Raw genomic sequence first — 18,983 nt, forward strand, 5'->3', positions numbered from 1 at the left:
GGGCCGGGCCGGGCCGGGCCGCCGCGCCGCGGGGAGGAGCCGTCCGCGCTCCCCGTAGGCAGGGCAGCCCGCAGGGCCGGCCCCCTTCGGCGGGCTGGGTGGGGTGTAGGGGGGGCCGGGGGTGGAGTAGGGTGAAATAGAGGCGGGCGTGTGTCACCGGGTAGATACCCGCGGCCAGGTACAGGCGGAGGCACTGACGACACCGGAGTGGATGCGCTCTTGGGCTGGGGCTCCTGGGGAGTGAGCGCACGAGTAGCCGCCGCCCGCCCGGAGCCGCCCGCGGGCCGGTTTCCCTGCGCCGGGGCGGACAGCCCGTCCGCGCCGCACCCGCCGCGCTCGCCGCCGCCAGCCTGCCTCATGGCCACCAGGGTGCTGACCATGAGCGCCCGCCTGGGTCCCGTGCAGCAGCCCGAGGAGCCGGTGTTCGCCCAGCTCAAGCCCGTGCTGGGGGCCAGGGAGGCAGCGATCTTCCCCGGGGAGGACCTGAAGCAGCAGCAGCAGCCACCGCCGCCGCCTCCTCAGCAGCAGCAGCAGCAGCAGCAGCACCCGGGGGGCGGCGGCGGGGGCGGCGGCGCGACCCTGCCGGCGGAGGAGATGGTACAGGTAGGCGGCGGCCACCCCCCCTCACGGCCCGCCGGCCATCGCCCCTCTACCGCGGCGGGGCCGCCCGGGCGGGGAGCGGCCGCTGAGGAGCGGGCGGGCGGGACTGGGTGGGGCCGGGCTGCGGACTCCGAGGTGCGGGGCTGAGGCGGCGGCGGTGCGTGTGTGTGCGTGTGCGTGTGTGAGGGGGAGCGGCCCCCGCCCCGCCGCGCCGCCCAGCCCGCCCGTGCGGAGGGCCGCGGAGCGGGGAGGGCGCCGGGGCTCCCGCCTTCCCGCCGGCGGAGCGCGGGGAGGCGCCCGGGGCGCGGCTGAGGCGGCCGGGGCTGCGGCGGGGCGCGGGCTCCGGCGGCGGCTGCCGGGCCGTCCCGGGGCGGCGGTGTCGGGGGGGGGAGCAGGGCTGCCCCCGCGGGTGTGTTGAAAGCTACAGCTGCTGCCTTTGCACTTGCCCGGCAGCGGAATGAGAGCGGCCGCCTGTCCTCCTCGCCCACGCAGGGAGTCATGTTCGGGGGGGGGACGGGGGGGACGGACGGACGGACGGGACGGGGACACGACGCACCGGGCGCGGGGGGACTTCCCGGGACTTTCTGCCCGTCCCAGGAGGCCGTTTGGGAGCGGAGCCACGCGCAGGCAGCTGGAGCAGCTCGGAGCGGGAAGCGCCGGCCGCAGCCGGGCTTCAGCCCGCGGAGGGGGCTCGCTGGAGGGCGGCTCCCAGCGCCCGGTGGCCCCTGCGAGGCAGCGGCCTCCCCGCCGGCCGGTGGCGGGACGGGGGGTGCCGGGGAGCCCCCGGCAGCGGTCTGTGGGGCGCTGCGTTTCGGCGGTGTCTTCCCCAATGAATAAATAACTCCCGTCTTCAAAGCGAGCTGCCCTCGGCTCGTAAACAAGAGCTGGAAAAAGTAGCCTGGCATGTCGGGGCAGATCCAGATCAAAGGGACGGGGAGGCGGCTCTGTTTGTTTGTGGTGTTTACCGGGGGTCTTTGAAGAAAGGTCCTAAAAGCCACTTTCGGGCAGAGTTGCTGTTTGTCAGCTGCTTTCTCTTGCGGGGTGCTAAACGGGTCTGGTATGAGCGCAGTCTTGACAGGGCAGGGGGGAATGTCGCATTTGCCCACTGGAGAGTGCGTGATAAATGTTTTGCCGATGACTGTACCAGTAATGTATCGGGCTCCAGCCACCCACGGATTCCCTCGCACCACTACGCTAAGAGAATGGTTTCCCAGTAATTAAAGAGCTCTCCTAGGGCCCAGGCATGGATAGGGACATGTTTATCACGCTGTTAGCCGATTATGCACTGCATAGATTATTATTTTTTTTTTTTTTAAATGTAGTCCTGGAGACACTTTACACAAAGGGTACTCTGGTGCAGTCAACACGTCTTCTTTTTATTCAATATTATTTATAACTTAACACTTCGGTGTCGTATTTCTAACCAAATACCTTTCTTTCAAGGATGGAAAATCCTGGAAGTACAGAAAATATATATATATATGTGTGTGTGTGTATATATATATATATAAAAACATTATTTGAAGTATTAGCATTCAAATAGCCAGCTGAGGATGTGGCTTTTAGAGTTAGCATTTCAAAGAGAAGCGGGTGAAACAGATAGGCAGTCACCCTGCTCGAGCAGTGAATTCCAGAGCAGGAGATCTGCAGATTAGGCACAGCGCCTGTCACTTCTGTGCCTCGCACTGTCTTGTAGGCATAAAAGATGAAAAGTTTGTTGTATGCTGAAACATCAGATCGATCTTAATGCTTGCTCTGCGTGAACGACTTGTGCCATGACTTTATCTCCTTGTCCTTGATGATGTTGGTTAGTGTGCCAATTATAAAAGACAGGTTTTCATTAGCGTGAATGTTTGTAACTTCCTCCGTAGGTAGCTTGCGGCCGGCTGAACAGTATTGCCTTTTATTTGCGAAGCCTCATGCGACTTGCACACCATCATCTTTTTTGGTTGGTAACAAATCGTGTATTATGGTATGTTTTGTTTTTGTAGACAAGATGTGAAATGGAGAAATACCTGGCACCTCAGCTCCCGCCCGTTCCCGTCATCCCCGAACATAAGAAATACAGAAGAGACAGTGCCTCTGTTGTAGACCAGTTTTTCACTGACAGCGAAGGGTTGCCTTACAGCATCAACATGAACGTCTTCCTCCCCGACATTAGCCATCTGAGAACTGGCCTGTACAAATCTCAGCGACCCTGTGTAACCCACATCAAGACAGAGCCGGTCACCATCTTCAGTCACCAGAGCGAAACTACTGCCCCTGCCCCTGCCCCCACTCAGGCCCTCCCCGAATTTACCAGCATCTTCAGCTCCCACCAAACTCCCGACGTGAACAACATTTTCATCAAGCAGGAGCTTCCTACTCCAGATGTTCATCTTTCCGTCACGCCCCAGCAAGGCCAGTTATATCAGCTCTTGAGCTCACCGGATTTAGATATGCCCAACACTACGACTCAGGCAGCTGTGATGGACTCCCTTAACAATGTCTCCATGCCGTCAGCCATGGCGGGCCTTAATACGCTCTCCTCGGCTGTTCCACAGACTGCGATGAAACAGTTTCAGGGCATCCCCCCCTGCACCTACACCATGCCAAACCAGTTTCTGCAGCAGCAGGCCACTTACTTCCCTCCTTCGCCCCCAAGCTCAGAGCCTGGAAGTCCCGATAGACAAGCAGAGATGCTACAGAATTTAACCCCTCCTCCATCGTACGCCGCAACTATAGCTTCCAAGCTGGCAATTCACAATCCAAATTTACCAGCGACTCTCCCCATAACCCCCCAGAACATCCAACCAGTCAGATACAACAGGAGAAGTAACCCAGATTTGGAGAAAAGACGTATCCACTACTGTGACTATCCCGGTAAGCGATCCGTGCCAGAAAATCCCATCTCTTGCAATAAAAAAAAGTGTGAATAATCGTGGACGAGGTATAACTGGTTTTCTTCAGCTGTAGTCTACACCCAGGGAGAACCAAATAATTTCTTGCTAAAGAAGAATTTCTCTTCTTTATTGTCTTTGTGTGGCACGCTTTCGCATTCTTTAAATAACTTATACCCTTTTCTTCATGTCGTTCGTTACTCTCTTAAACGCCTGAACTCATTTTACTGTGTTACAAAACTTGTACCCCATAGAAAAAAAAAATTATGGCCTTCTCTATTTTAAGTCAGTGTGACTGTGCAGCTCCTGCTCTACTTTTCCAATACCCGCGATGGCGCAGAGGCTCAGTTTGTCCAATGCAGTACAGCTCCGTTTGAATCCGCTGGCGCTGAAAGAATCATTTCAGCTCCCGGTAGCCAAGGCCATGGCCGTATCGTCCCTGTTACGAACGGGGGATTCAGCTGCTCACCTAAATCCATTAAAGCTACCTCTGAAAACTGTCCACAGATGGACTCCCTTCCATCCTCTCCTTTTCCTACACTGAAGGGGAGGAGGAACCTGACTATAAACTGTGCCTCCACATAGTACGTGATCCCAGATACAAGACGCTCACACCCATCCAAGCACAGAGAGAAATTGCTGCTCGTGGTTGATCTCCCCCTTTACCAACATAACTCTCAGCGGTGTATCACCCGTATGTGGTGTGCAGTATGATAAATGCTCAGTGGAAAAGTTACGTTGAGCCCTGGGGAACGATGACACCGAGTCTGGCTTGAGCAAATTCTCTAGGAAATTTTAAAAAAATCAAGTGCCCCTGTGAGTTGTTAATTTATGTAGCAGATGTTACCGTACATAGATTGTAGCAGCTATTGGTCTGTACTACATCACAAGGTAGTAGGTCTAACAGAAACATAGGTGTTTTTCTATTTTCTGTGTAAAGCAACATCTCCCTAGGAGCTTTCTATATCAAATTTTACTTCTAAATGATGGTGGTTCCAGAAGGTGGTAAACTTAAATGTTTGAGATAGTACCCCAGCACTGAGTGAGGAAGTTTAAATGTAACACGGAGTGTTCCTGTTCTCCCTACTGAAATGCCTCTCTGCTTTTTTTTTGTTTGTTTTGTTTTGTTTTAGGCTGCACGAAAGTTTATACAAAGTCTTCTCACTTAAAAGCGCACCTGAGAACTCACACGGGTATGTACTCACTCTCTCCCTGTCTCTTGTTCATTCATGGCTTACACATTTTTTGAGAAAGCAAGGGTGTTTGATCTGCCGTCTTCTCCCTGTTTTCTGTAGAGTGGTGTGGGTTCAGGCTGCCAGTTCAGTTAAGAAAAATTTAAGGTTTGGTCAATAAGAGGAAAATTTGCTTTTATTTTTAATGCAGTTTTGTTAAACTTTTTATAATAAAGAACTCAAAATAGCTAAGAATAAAACAGATGGAAACTTGCCTTTTCAATCTAAAATGCCATAAATTGTTAAAAAATAAAAAAAGTACTTTTTTTCCCCCTTGAATAATGTATTAAGCATAGTAAACATGTTGTAGTTATCAAGATTTATCTAAATAGATAGAATTTTCTGGTTTGGGCTTTCTCTTTGTCCTGTTAGAATTATTTAGTCCTAGAATTTTTCAGAAATGTCATGAAAACTCCCAAGATATCTGCATTTGCTTCATCCTTAGCATTAAGTGTGCTTTTTTTTTTTTTTTAAGATAAGTGGTTCTATATATTTGTTTAAAAAAAAAAAAGGCAAAATTTGAATTTTTTGTTGGTTAAAGACATTAAAATGGAGGAAATGAAAAGTGTCAGTGCGTCACACTTGGTTTTTGTACCTTGGTCAAATTGTGCCTGCAGCCGCAGGCGCAGTCCCGGTTCATGGGCCCGCGTGGAGCGGAGCCGGGGACAGTGTTGTTTGTGCACGGGCGCCGGAGCCACGCGTGCAGAGGACAGCAGTTGGGAGGTGGAACCGCTGTAGATGCTCTTCCTAAGCGTTCACCTGCTGAGGTGGGGAAAGTTGGGGAGAGGGAGACAGGGAGAAAAATGTAGCTTCCCAGCAGCACAGCTGAAACTATTTAGGACAGTTCTTCCCTGGGATCTTAGTACAGAACTGCTCATGCTAAATCGGTGAAAAGCACATGACTGATTTTGTAAAGAAATCAAATGAGAGGGCTGCGACTCCTGGTTTTTAAAACCAATTATGAACCCCAGCTCTTTTATGCATGGACCTCGATTTAGAGCAAAACACGAGTCCCAGTTCAAGCAACTCGCTTGTTGAAGCAGGCTGTCAGCGCTACGGCTGTGCCGTTCAAGTAATGGGGTTTCACCTAAGTTAAACCGAAAGTCAAAACAAAACTTAGCATGAGCTGTGATCTAACAAAATGTTTCACTGTCTCTATGGAAACAAGGCCTTTTATTCAGCAGCTATTTTGAATGGGTTGTTGGATTATCGTAAAGAAATTGAGTATCTCCAGGCTAAATGTTACTATGGAAATTTTGTTTTGATAAATGAAAGAGTTACCTGTGTTGCAGTCACAGTAAAAAATTAAAAGCAACTGTACAAAGATTATTGCTTTGCATTAGTAATAGACTAAACAAGAACACTGTTAAAAATATTTTTGATTAATATAATCACGCATTACCGGCAAGCTTAGTAAGAAAGGAATATTTTCATGAGGCTATAAACCTCAGTAATGTCAGAGACTATAATCCCATTGCTCTTTATTAAAGAATCTGTAAATTTAAGAGTGCGATTTCCACTTAGGCGCTTTAGCCAGCAACTAAATACCAGTTTTAAATATCTCACTTGCTATTATACAATAACTAGGAAGAGAGATAAAAGCAAAGCTTTAGTCTAAAAATGAACATTACATAGTCATCATTGGAAACGTACACTTTTCCTTTTTTTTTAAATCGGTTTATATCTTTTTTTGTACCTTGAGTAGTAATGACTTCTGGGTTTATAAAGTTAATACTTGTGTGCATAGAAATACATACCACATCACTAATATATGTTGCTTAAGGTCACTAATGTTTATTGTTGCCTTCACTTTTTTACCTATAGATATTTGACCTTAGAAATGTGGATAAATGTGCAAAGGTCAGAGGAGCTGATGTATTCATGGAAACAAGAATGTTGTTTTAGATAAAAATCTAGTGAGCTTAAGCAGGTCTGTAATACAAAGGGTCTTCTGGGGAGGTGAATGAAGGGATAAACTGTCTAAAGTGTGCATTACATGCAAGAATGTGAGTCCGTATCCTGTTACCTGCATTATTTCAGAGTTTGGATTAGTTTAACTCTCTTGAATATTCACTTAATACTTGAAGATTTCCAGCACCGATTCTGATATCTGCCTTAACATAGGATTGAAATGTGTGTTACCCCATTCCGTAAATTGATTTACTGAACGTTAAAGTAAATGGGCGCAAACTCAGGGAAACCTGTGAAGTTGCACAGCTCCTCCAGGAGTGCAGGGGAATCTTGCTATTGATCTCCAAAGAGAAGGGCTCGATGCCGAGGGCTAAATTTGGGTGTGTGCCTCTGTGCACCACATCCCCCAGAACTAGGAATTCATACAGCGCTATTGAGCTTTGATTTTTTTTTTAATTTCTTTTTTATAAAAAGGAGTCTTGTGAAGCTTTTACCTTCAAAGTCTAAAGCAAGTGTCACGTAATCCATTTTAATAAAGTTGTGTGTGATATTCTTTCAAATCCCTTCAGGGATAGCAGACCTGTTTATCTGGCTAAACCCGTTCTTTGGTAATCATGGACCACTGAAGTTGTTTTCTCCTTATTCTTAGTTTCTTAACAATACCTTTTAAAATTGGCTGTAGTCTTTCTCTCATCCCAACCAGTTCCCGCCCTTCTCAGCAATCTGTCATCTTAAAATAAAAGAGCCTGCAGCAAAGTTTGTCTGCCATTAAAAGTCAAGACAGACCTTATGGTTTTTCTTTTGTATTGGAAAATCTCAGCCTTTTCACAGTATTTATTTAGCAGCCTTTCTTTTCTGAAAGGTTTTCACTGGGTTTAGTAGACTTTTTTGAGAACAAACCTAAGGGAAATGTTGGTTTTTGATAGGTGGAATGTAGGCTGTACCCTTTTTTCTAATTCAGATATGAACACACTGTCAGACTTTATAAATTACATTTAAATAAAACTATAGGAAATGGGCAAGAGGAAAATCTCTTACATTTTTCTTCTTAGGTGTTCCCAAGGTGTTTACCTTACACCAAGTCAGGTGGTATAAGCTGGTATAGTTATTCTGATTTAATGTAATTACACTGGACTTTTGCTGTTGATTAGGAATCCAGTATTCATGTAAAGAGATAAGGAAGGTTAATGTATTTGTACCAGTCACTGAAGCAGGCGCCTGTTTTTTCTTTCTCTAGCTAATGCTTCAGCGTTTGTAAATTATGAAGTAAATTTTAGTTGTTGGTAAACTGGTAACCCCAAAATTGAATATGAGCAAAGATTCAAATGCTGCAAAGATACAGGACATTTTGTATCCATCTCCATGCGGTTCTGGAGTAGATGTCTGGTACATTTTAATGCCTTGAAACACTTCAGTATGGCATCTTAACTTGATTTTAGTTATTCCTGAAACAGGTAAAATGATATTCAGTATGCTAAAGTACCCGTTGGAACATCTCTCAAAACAGATTGGATTTTTTGACCTTTTGAAGCAGGGATTGTCTTTTAAAATAATTTTACTTGTTAGTCACAGAACAAGTTTTCGTTTCATAAGTGGTATTGTGCAACTAGGGTATATAATGGGGGAGGGGGTTACGCATTTATTGCGGGCTGTCCAGCAATAAAACCACCTTAAGGCTCTGGCATAACAGCTACGTGCCCAACTTGAAAAACGTGCCAAATGTCAGTGAAAAGCAGTTACTTTTGTGTTGTAGATAAATCTCTTTCAGTTCCTTTTCTGGCACCCGAGTATACACATGTATCTCAAAGGATCCTTTAGAAACAGTGGTCCTATAACTTATCCTGTTAGATTTCTTTGTATGTTAAAAAGTTGGACTATGGAAGTTGAGCTTTTGATACGCGAGCACCTGGAATACCCTACCTGTGCCCTACCTGTAATGCTGCAGAAGAGCTGCTGGCTCCAGGGTGGGGCTTTTTATTATTATTTCTGTGAACAGCTGCACACTTCAGAATTGTGTATGGTTTTAAGAGGAAAATCTGTCATTGTTTTGAACACATCAAGGCACGCACATTGAGGACATTTTCCAGCTGCATGTTGGTTTTCCGTATACAGAGTCTTTGTACAGGCATGTTCTCTGGTCACATGGTGGGCTTGCCATTAATAGTTTCTAGCATTAACTGCAGAACTATTTCATCTCTATCTATAGATCTAGTTTGTATTTGGTGATGGGAAGTGGAAGCCGAGATAACTCAAGAGAAATGGCATTTCTCTAAATGAGATGCACTCAAAATACTTCCACCGTCCCTAGTTATTTCAAATGTTTATATAGGCATGGGACAGCTGCTGACTTCTGTGGTTCCTCAAGGTGTTAAACGTTTTATTTTAATTTAGATCTCTGCCTCCATAGATCCAGAATTAGGCTCTGATGGTTCATCAGAATTAGAACCAGTTGTGTGCAGTAGACTTCAGCGGTCCATAGGACTTGGCGCTCCGAGTTTACCATAGCTGTATATGGATGCTTGTTAAAGGCGATACCATACAGAATTGCCTGGGAATTCAGGATGCCCGTTGTTCAGAAGGGAAGACGAGTGGTAGTTGGACTCCTGCTGGGAAAAAAAAAACACCTTGTGAAAACATGTATTGACTCAAATCATCCTGAAACTTAGGTAAGGGATTTCACTCATGGTGTACAAGTGGGGAATGGAGGCCCCAAAAGTCTTTGCCTTGCTCATGGTTGCAGCGTTCTGCGTACGTAGCAAACCTCACCCTGGAAAAATCTTTGCATCACGAAAGTAGTTATTAAGTAATATTTCTGTGCAGATTCTGCTTCTTTAACCTGTTAGATGAGTCAGTTGCACAGATTATACTTTAAGGAGGAGATGTCAGTAAACGCCATCATTGATAGAGACAATAAGGAAAAATGGAGGAGAGTTAAATAAAACTGTTGACAAAGTGCATTAAAGTGCAGTGTTGCTAGACACTGCTGGAGAATATGTTGGTATCTTTTATTTATGAATTCTGCTAAATCCATTAGTTGTCTGTGTGAGAAATGGAAGTACATTACTTTCCTGTGCAAACCACAGTTTAAGGGAAAATAATGCATTTTTTTCAAACACTTTGTGAATGATCGCAGACCTTGGGATTAATTGATCTGGTTCTTTATCTGTCATAATCTAAATGAGACATGTTTGAATGTGTTGCTCAAAACAGGATGAAATCCTAGCAACATAAACCTAAATTTTAATTAAATATTACTGGTCATTCACATTAGTATCCAGCACACAATTTTTATGAAGCAGGAATTAAATTCCACGGTGTCAGGTGAGGGGTACTCTTTTTAGATTTTAGATACTGAAAAGAAAAGCCTAATATTTTCTTCTTGATTAAAAGCCTAGAAAGTCCCTCTAAGCATGAAAGCTTAAAAAAAAACCTGTTGTTTCTGTCAATTGCTCCCTGAGAGGATTAAACTTCAGTTCCAGGATATTTGATTCCTGATAAGGAAACTGTTGACCTAAGAGACCAGCTTTAAATATAGTTCGTTTTGAGACCGCCCTACATAGGCTAATATAGTCCCAAGATTCACAGCAATTGCTGGTGATTAAAACTTTCCATTATTTGATTAGACATTCCTTATTGTAATTAATTTCTGAGCTTGACTGGGGCGATTGACTCCTGGTTCCAGGGCAGTGTGTTGTTTGTTGTTTGTTAGATGACCTGCACCTCCCATTGGTGAAAGATTAGAAACATTTAAGTAATGTCCTAGTTTAGTCTGAGTATCTTGGTAGCAGCATTCATGTCCTGTCAGGCTGCATTATTTATATTCAGTGATCTCTAACAACTCTGATTAAGGACATATTAAAACCTTTGATTTTGGCAAGTGTACAGTGCTTTGCTTTGTGTTAAAATAGCTTTAATGCATTGCTTTCATTTTTTTTTTTTTTTTACGTGTGTGTGCATACAGTAGATGGAAATCTGGAAGTCTACAGTACATGTTTAATAAATTCCATTTTAAGAGCACCTCTTATCTGACTGTACAAGAGCCAGTGTTACTGGTGTGAAAGCTAAAGAGCTGTTCTTGCACCACAGGCATAGATGAGGAAATGTGTTCTTCAGCACAGGACTTGTAGACACAGCCTTGCACCCCAGATGGCATGGATTTCTTATAAACCTACTTAAAAAAATTCCTTTCCTCTTTGTTTGCATATCTCCTTGAAGAGAGACCACCTCTGTTAATACAGAATGTTGTGCCAGAAAGAAAATAAACCATTGCACAGACCAGTCAAGATTCCCCAGTAATCCTTCAACTGCGTAAGACAACCCTTAGCAAAATAAGAGTGCTTCAGGCACTGGTGGGAGCTCTGAGAAGATAATGCCTTCTGCGCCTCTGTAGTCAGAAAGTGAATGATGCACAACTCTTGGCAGTCCTCTTTGCTTACCAGTCAGTTATCTTTTTTTTCCTGTTCATGCTTTTGTTAGAAAGAGGTCAAATACTGCTTGATATATCAGTGATCGGACTTAGGAAGCACAACAGCTCTCTGTTACAGGGTTCCTTAAAATGCTGTTTCATTGTGAAGCAGTACTTAATGGTCACCCTCTAGCCATTACTATACTAGGCAGAGGCTTTATCACATTTAAAAATATGCAGCATATGTTATGCATTCGTATCACTGGTGGGCTGGATGTTTCAATGACTAAATTTATTTTGTCACTCACAAAATAAGCTGGACGTACCTTGTGTGGCCGTCAGCCCTCTGATCCATCTCCATCTTGGACAACTGAGAACTTCAGTGCACTATAGAGCTTTTAAACACCTAAGGGATTTTTTATTTTGAAATTTCAGCTTTCTACTCTTTCTCAAAAAAAAACAACCAACCAAACAAAAAAACCCCCATGACTTAAAAAAGGGCAAAACCCCAGCCAACAAGCTGCTTTAGCAATGACTACAGTGCTTAGTCAATGGCAGAAGGAAGGTCTAATTTTAGGTAAATGTTGGGAGCTAAAAACTTCTTTTGGATGAGTGCAGACATACACCCAAGCAACTACTTTCCGTTCCAATCAGCCTGGAAGAGACTAGAGTTTAAAACTGTGATGCTTTGAACTAGAGGAAAGCTATTTCAGGCAAACTAAAACAGAGGAAGAACATTTCATTTGTTCTTATTTTTTCTAAAAATTTCAGGCTATAGCATGCCAGGGAACTAAGACAACTGATGTTAAGATGTGAAAGATTTGAGAACAAATGCACCAGAAAACTTCGAGACAACATAAATCTTTGTAATAACCCGTTTTAAAACTGGACATAATATGGGTTATGTGTAACTGGTGCAATTACGGTGCAGAAACTACTGCTTTGCCTACTACCTTTTTATCACACCTAGGTGAATATTTTTTAAGGCCGAACACTTGCCACTAGAAATAATTCCGTAATAAACACAAGTAATATTAAGACAATGGAAAGAATGGCAGGGGGGTGTCTTTATACTTTTCCACCCTTACGAGCTGTAATCGGATGTTGTCTTTTTGGAGTCTTTGAAAAGCATGCTGCTTTTTCTTCCTCAAGGAAGCGGCAAACTCACCACTCTGACAGAAATTTCTGATAGGAAATAAGAGAAGTTGCAGGTGTTGGCTGGTGTAGTACCTGTACGTGGATTTCTGCATACCAATAGAGTTACCTAACTTTAGGTTTGAAAATCCGACCCTCGCTCTTCGCAGCTTTAAATTTAAATAAAATCGTCCTAGCAGTGAATAGCAGAAATAAAGTCACACAGCTCTTTGAAGTAAGGCAGCTTATTTTCTTGTTAATGGGGAAATTCATCACTAATGGAGGTTTTCAGTGGCTTGTTTTTTCCAAACAGGATTTTAAACAGAAACATTTTCTCCAACAGAGGCTACGTGTTGAAGATAAAAAGTGTCTTCAAAAGGAGCGTCACCCACCCACTGGTGGCACTTGACCTTACCCAAATGAGCGCGGCCACGATGGTCACTGCCAGTGGCTAGAATTAATGTTAGGAAAGCAATCAGAGTATTTTGAAACTACTAAATCCCAAGAAGATAAATTAAAGGGAGAAGAGCTAACGTGGTGTGCCTCACTGGTCCAGACCATTCTCTTGTGGTATCGGCAAGGATCCCGAACCTTGGGATCTGCCTTGGGATCAGTTGAAGTGGCTGGTTAGTTTAGCATGTTATATGTGGATATCCAGACATCTTTTTGACATCCTTGCAATCTCACAGCATTATAAATAGTGTTGTTCTTTAACAGACACATTGCAAGCAAAATAGTCTCCTTTCAGGTTAAACTCCCTTATCTCTTGCTAGGTGCTTTCTGTAAAAGAGCTTCCAAACTAAACATTAAGGCTTAAAATTTCTGTGCTGAAGTACAGGTCTGTTTCTCGTGCTTCACAAATGTATTTTTTTAAAAACTGGAGAATGGATCTATATTAACAGCTGAAGAACTTAAAAATATATTTTGTGATGTATAAGCCTAGCAAAATATTTTAAATCGGTGATACTGGAAGGAGGTTATGCAGAAATCCAATTAAACTTATGAAATCCCTATCCTGTTGAAGTATAATTTAAAGGAAAGCAGTTCTGTTTCCCAGAAGTGCTGTGTATGATATTTCTGGCTTGGGAAGAAAGGGTTGGAGTGTGCTATTTGGCTGGAAATCGGTACCAGCTTCCTCCATGGTGTTTTAGTTGAACAGTGTTGACATTCTAACAAATCCCGTGGAAGCTCCCCTGAAGTGGAGGAGTTAGCTGTTTTCTTGCTTTTACAGTGAAATATCTGTTTGATACCGTGATCGTGTTCCAGTAACCGAGCCGTACTGCCTTCGTATTTGATGACCAGTGGCATTCTTGGTTTAACACCCTATAGAAGCCCTAAATTGCTGGAGGAAAACCAAATATTTCTGAAACTTTACAGCTACTGTATTTCGCACAATCATTAAAGTAAACAAATCTTACATTACTATGTAGCCAATGAAAACAGTGGATAAAGGGTTCAGTGTCCCTTGTTGTGTATACCTGCTTTTTTTTAAAATAAATCTTCAACCCCGGATTTCTCAGCACTTTAAAGTCAGCATAGCAAAGACGTAGGATCACTTAGAAAATATGTAACGTGAGGCTCTTTTTCCCTTGCTGCAGGAACTTAAACCAAATTCTTATTTGTGCTAAATGACAAAAAGCATGTGTATAGGTTGAGAGAGAGAAAATATTACCAGCTAGTTGTTCTTCTGCTTTCTTTAAAGGAGTGAAAATAATCTCCACCTTCTTTTTCTTGCCCCCCTTCCTCCTTGCCCAAAAGGAAAACATTTGAAATTGATTCAGTTCTTAAATAGAACTTTCCAACGGAAACTAGCATTACAAACATAGATATTCAGTATTTTACCCCTAGGATTTATTCAAAATAATCTGGGCCTCTACATTGGCGCTAAAAATACATTTTCCAGTTCTCACTGTTGGCCAAAGCAGGGGTTAAAAGCAGCGTTCTGGCTTTAATTTCCAGTACATAAAAGTAACACTGTTAAAACAATTTGTGTAAGGCACCAGCTCGTTCCCCTCCGCGCATCTCCTGAGCGCTGCTGGGTTTAGCTCAGGTCTGCAGAAGTTGGCTGGCGAGGAGGAGCGGTGCTGTTCTGCATGGCACTGCCTAGCTTTTCCCCTGGGCAATGCCATTGCCTGGGAGGGTTCATGACTGTGGCAGGCAGTGAAGTGACCATGACAGCGGGGTAAGTTTCTGGATAGTGTCTCTGGGAAGCTGTGGCACCCCGCAACGCACAGGGTTCACCGCTGCCCTGACTGCTGGTGGTTTGTGTGCCAGCAGCCTTCATATCGCCTGCTGATGCTGCTCACAGGTTAGAAAAAATTTTAACAGGGGGCAGTGGTTTTGTTTGGACTCAGACGGGGTCAGGTACCGCCTATGTGGGACGACTTTGAGACTGCTTTTCCAGCACAGTGTGGTGTGACGCACGGTGAAGTTTCACATACTTCCATACCTCCTTGACGCCAAGTTTGGAAACCGTGATTTTAATCTCCTGATCCCCATTCCAGTCTGGTTCGGTCTGAATACTCCTAGGCTTTTGTTCAACAAATGCTATTTCCCTGACGTCTTTACCATTTCTCTCATTCCCCGCGTAATTCTGCAAAATGGGTAAGCAAGTGTTTGGAGTATACAAAGGCCTGACCACATATATGCTCTCTCTGGGCAGTTTGAGTGGGAGGATCACGACATTGGGAGTTTAGCGTCAAATATAATATGAGAGTTTTAAGTGAAGGTTTTTAAAGAAGAGTTTGAAGCTAATATGGGGGAAGAGGGGAAAGAAAGAAGAAAAAGAAATACACTGGCTTTACACTAAGATGCTTCGAATGCAAGCGTGATGCTTTTGTGCAGCCTCTGTGTGTGCACGTGTGTTTTAACACAAAGTGTTAATGGAAGATCTCCCTGGTGCTATCCCTATGGATCAGCAACACAGTCTTTTACAGACTGTATTAATAACCCCGTTTAAATACATTAAAGATGATGTATATACTGCAAAAGATCCCTCACTGAATAGAGACCTTTGCTGTCATTCTGCCGTGAAGACCAAATGTGTTATCTCAACTGGTTTCTCGGGTGTTAGAAAAGCTTTACGCACTGGGTTTGAATGAAATCTGTATTTTAACCTATAGTATATGTTGCATGAAGCAGAAAAGAGTCCTATATAGTAGGCCATTCCAGTCTTCAGTCAGCATCAGGCAGAGTAAATTCAACTATGATACAAATTTGTAATAATTTGTGTTTTGATTTGCTGTGCACCAAATAATTTTGAACTCTGTGAGAGGTGATGCCAGGGTCTAAGTTTATTTTTCTTAAGGAATGATCTGTTTCCACTGTGATTTCAATAAATCCCAGTCACCGTTTATGCAAAGAGGTGGTGGTTTGGCTGGGTTGTTAGTTTTCCTTGTAGAGGTCTCGTTCTGGTTGTGACTGTGCTGCCAACATGAAGTCACGTCCCCATTGTGAGCAAAGGGGTGATTCTGTTCTTAGTCGTAGACAGAAAGTTACTAGTTAGTCGATCAGAAGAAGCAGTAGAAACTCCCAGACAAAAACAGTTTCATAATTTCATCTGAATGATAAATTAGCGTCTCTGAAGTAATGTTTTTGAGTTTCTCAAATGGTGTTCTCTGCGTGACTGGTGCAGAACAAACAGTCTGATTGCAGGATACTGGCTTCTGTCCTTCTTCCGCATGCTCATGTGATGGTAAAACAGGAAAAAGTAGGAGTCACTCCACAGTGCTATAGGATTGAGACTGTGAGGGTAAAGGTCTGAGACCAACGGAGAGGGAGAAGATCTGTAAGATGTGTTGGAAAGGACTTTTTGGGAAGCTCAGCTTTGGTCTGATTCTGCTCCAGATGAAGCTACTGCTGAGTGCTTTGATAAACTTGGTTTTCTTTCTCTTTTTGCCAAATGGGTCAAGTTAATATAAAGGTATAGATAGCAATCGACTCTCCCAACTGAAAGGTGTTTTTGTCAACCGACGTCAACCAATAGCCTATAAATAGGTAATCTTAGCCTCTTTATTTATACAAAGCTTGCTTGAATGGTGACATCATGTCCATACCAGCTCCCGAGCGGGTCTATGTACATGCTTAAAGTTCTGGTTTCATGCAGAAGTCATCTTGGCTTTGTGGCTTCAAGTTTCTCCAATTTCACAAGCAAATCTATAAATTATAAGCATGCTTAAAATACCCCATTTATAGTTCTAAAATGGATGAATACAAATATTTTGGGTGCTTGGGCCAGTGTATTCAAGACTAGCTGGATACTTTGCAATGGTATTCAGAGCTGCTGTAACACAGCAAGTTTTCAGAGACGGTGTGCTCCCCCTGCGTCAGTATAGACTGATGGAGACAGCAAGCACTTGCCACCTCTAAAATATGGCTATTTAAGCACCTGATTGTAGACATTCAATTCTGAAAATGGGTGCTTTAGTCTTCTAGGTGCTTTCTCCTATATATAGCTAGCCCAAACCAGGATACCACAAATTTTTATTGCCCCTGACATTTTAGAAAATACTGTCCCCCTTGTGTTTGTAACACACTGTGCCCTTTTCTTTCTTCACACATCAGAAGCTCTTGAACAGATCTGCACACTACAAAGAATGTTTATAGAAATCTTCCTTCCCATTTCAGGCCTCTTAAAAAAAGCTCTGTATAACTTAATTTACCCCTTTTTAGAAGGTGCAAGCGTAAGTTACAAACTAGGTTGGACCGTCGCGTGAGACTGCTTTTTTTTCCTACTCCCTTTCATATCGAGATGAGTGTAAGGGAGCGTATTTCAGTCTCCTGCAGTTTTTTTACCTCTGTGCGTTTCTGTACTGTAGCTGTCTCCAATTTGTATGTTTGAAAGTTTATTATGTTTTACCGAGGTATTAAATCACAGATTCAAGAGCAAAATTCACTGAAAAAACAAAGGTGCTGTTGGTTTGAGGCCTATTGAATAGACCTCTGCATAATTAGGAAACGTCAGCTCCTGTTTTGTCATGTCTGTCTTCTTTAAATTGAACAGCAGTGCCATTCAATGTGATATCACATCAGTTTTCTCCCGAAGAGTGACAGCTGACAGTCTCATTTCTCTGTGCTCTGCTTCAGGTGAGAAACCGTACAAGTGCACGTGGGAAGGCTGCGACTGGAGATTCGCTCGCTCGGATGAATTAACGCGCCACTACAGGAAGCACACGGGGGCAAAGCCCTTCCAGTGCGCTGTCTGCAATCGTAGCTTCTCCCGCTCCGATCACCTGGCTCTCCACATGAAGAGGCATCAGAACTAAAAGCTGGACTTGTCGTTGAAGCTGTTTTGTATCTATGCAATTTCCTATTGACTCTCGATGTACAACTAAAATTAGTTTAATTTTTGAGTATGGGTTATCCATTTAAAAGAAATCTCAAAAGAAACTGGAAATGTATATTTTGTATATTTATGCAGAAAAAAGAGAAGACACTGTATCACAATACCAGAGTGTTCGGTCGTTTGTTTGCTCTCATGATGTATATGGCTTTAGTCAGCAGGTTTCATCTCTTTACAAGTATTATGTCTTGACACATTACAGCTTTATACTTTTTTTTTTCCCTCTTGCGCTGTTTTGACCAAAGCACTGTCATTATTGTGACAATGTTTAGTAAACAAATTAATGAGAGGCTGCAGATCAATGAACGCAGTGGAAAAGCCATGAATTGTAGTCTGTCAGGTTTTTACTGGACATATTTAGTACTTGGGTTTTTTTTTTAAATGTTAAGACATTCTGTGGAGATAAAGTACGTAGAAAAATTCATAAACAGCCATAGAACAAAACATTTTGTTCTGTATGTTGCATGTTTGCTATGACAAAGATTTTGTAAATATGCAAATCAGCTTTTTAGGTTTAATACAAAAGTTTTCTAAGAATCATCTGAAAAAAGCGGTTGTTTTACATTTTATAACATGGCAGATTTACAAAAAAAGTTATTTAAATACCTCTCAAAACAGTACCAACTTAGCTTCGTTTTTCTTGAGAGAAATGAGCTAAGCAGTCAGATGTTTTGTACCTGTTAACTCAAACGGTGTGCACTGAATATTCAAAGCAGGATTTTGTTTTCAAATTGCTTAAAAGGGCAAAACATTTAGAAAGAGCTGTAAAGTCAATGTTGGAAGCTTAAATAACGGGGATGGTTACAATGAACACAGAATGTTAAACCTCTTACTATAAGCTAAACTTAGTATCACTTTAAAAAGAAGGATTTAGGATGCAATTTTCATATACAGACATGTTAAGCTGGTTCAGCACCAGTATGATCTAGTTTCATGTGGATATTGCATGTAATTTACTAGAAGGTAAAGGATACAGTAATTTTGTTTAAAATTGCGGTGCAGTTTAGTTAATCCACTGTTCAGATTGACACACGCAGGGGAAAATTTACTGCTGACAAAAGTAGCTGAAACTCCACTGAAGTCAACGAAGTGGTGCCCTTTTATACTAACAATGACTTTGATCCATAGTGTTCAGCCTTGAAATAGTAGATGAAGGGCCAAAGATGAGGTGAGACCTTGTGGGATTTGGCCAGACAACAGGAGAAAACCAAACAAACCTAATAAGTGTCTGGACTTCACAAGCCGTAATATTAAGCTGTCAACCAAAGGCTAGAATAGACAATCAAAATACCAAAAAAGGGTCTTGCAGGAAAACCTAGCTTTGTTAAAACTGTTGTTTGTCTTTATTTATTTGTGGTATATGATAGACTCTTTTTTTTTTTTTTAAGACAATTTTACATATACTTGATAAATTATAGTTTTGTTTCTTATAGTTAGAAATGTTGCTCTTAATGTAAATAGTTGACAAACGATGTAAATAA

At 42.9% G+C, this 18,983-nt stretch overlaps 1 protein-coding gene across 1 annotated transcript; it reads left to right on the plus strand.

Annotated features, from left to right (window-relative positions):
* Window positions 1–357: 357 nt before the first annotated feature.
* On the plus strand, window positions 358–17,425 carry KLF5 (KLF transcription factor 5; the record flags this gene model as incomplete). The annotated part of the gene is made up of 4 exons (XM_082337858.1): window positions 358–603; window positions 2,592–3,462; window positions 4,613–4,672; window positions 17,247–17,425. 4 exons carry the CDS (start codon window positions 358–360, stop codon window positions 17,423–17,425), a joined length of 1,356 nt encoding a protein of 451 aa, XP_082193984.1.
* Between the last annotated feature and the right edge of the window lie 1,558 nt (window positions 17,426–18,983).

This window comes from Platalea leucorodia (genome assembly GCF_965183815.1).
Source record: "Platalea leucorodia genome assembly, chromosome: 2".
NCBI classification, from domain to species: domain Eukaryota; kingdom Metazoa; phylum Chordata; class Aves; order Pelecaniformes; family Threskiornithidae; genus Platalea; species Platalea leucorodia.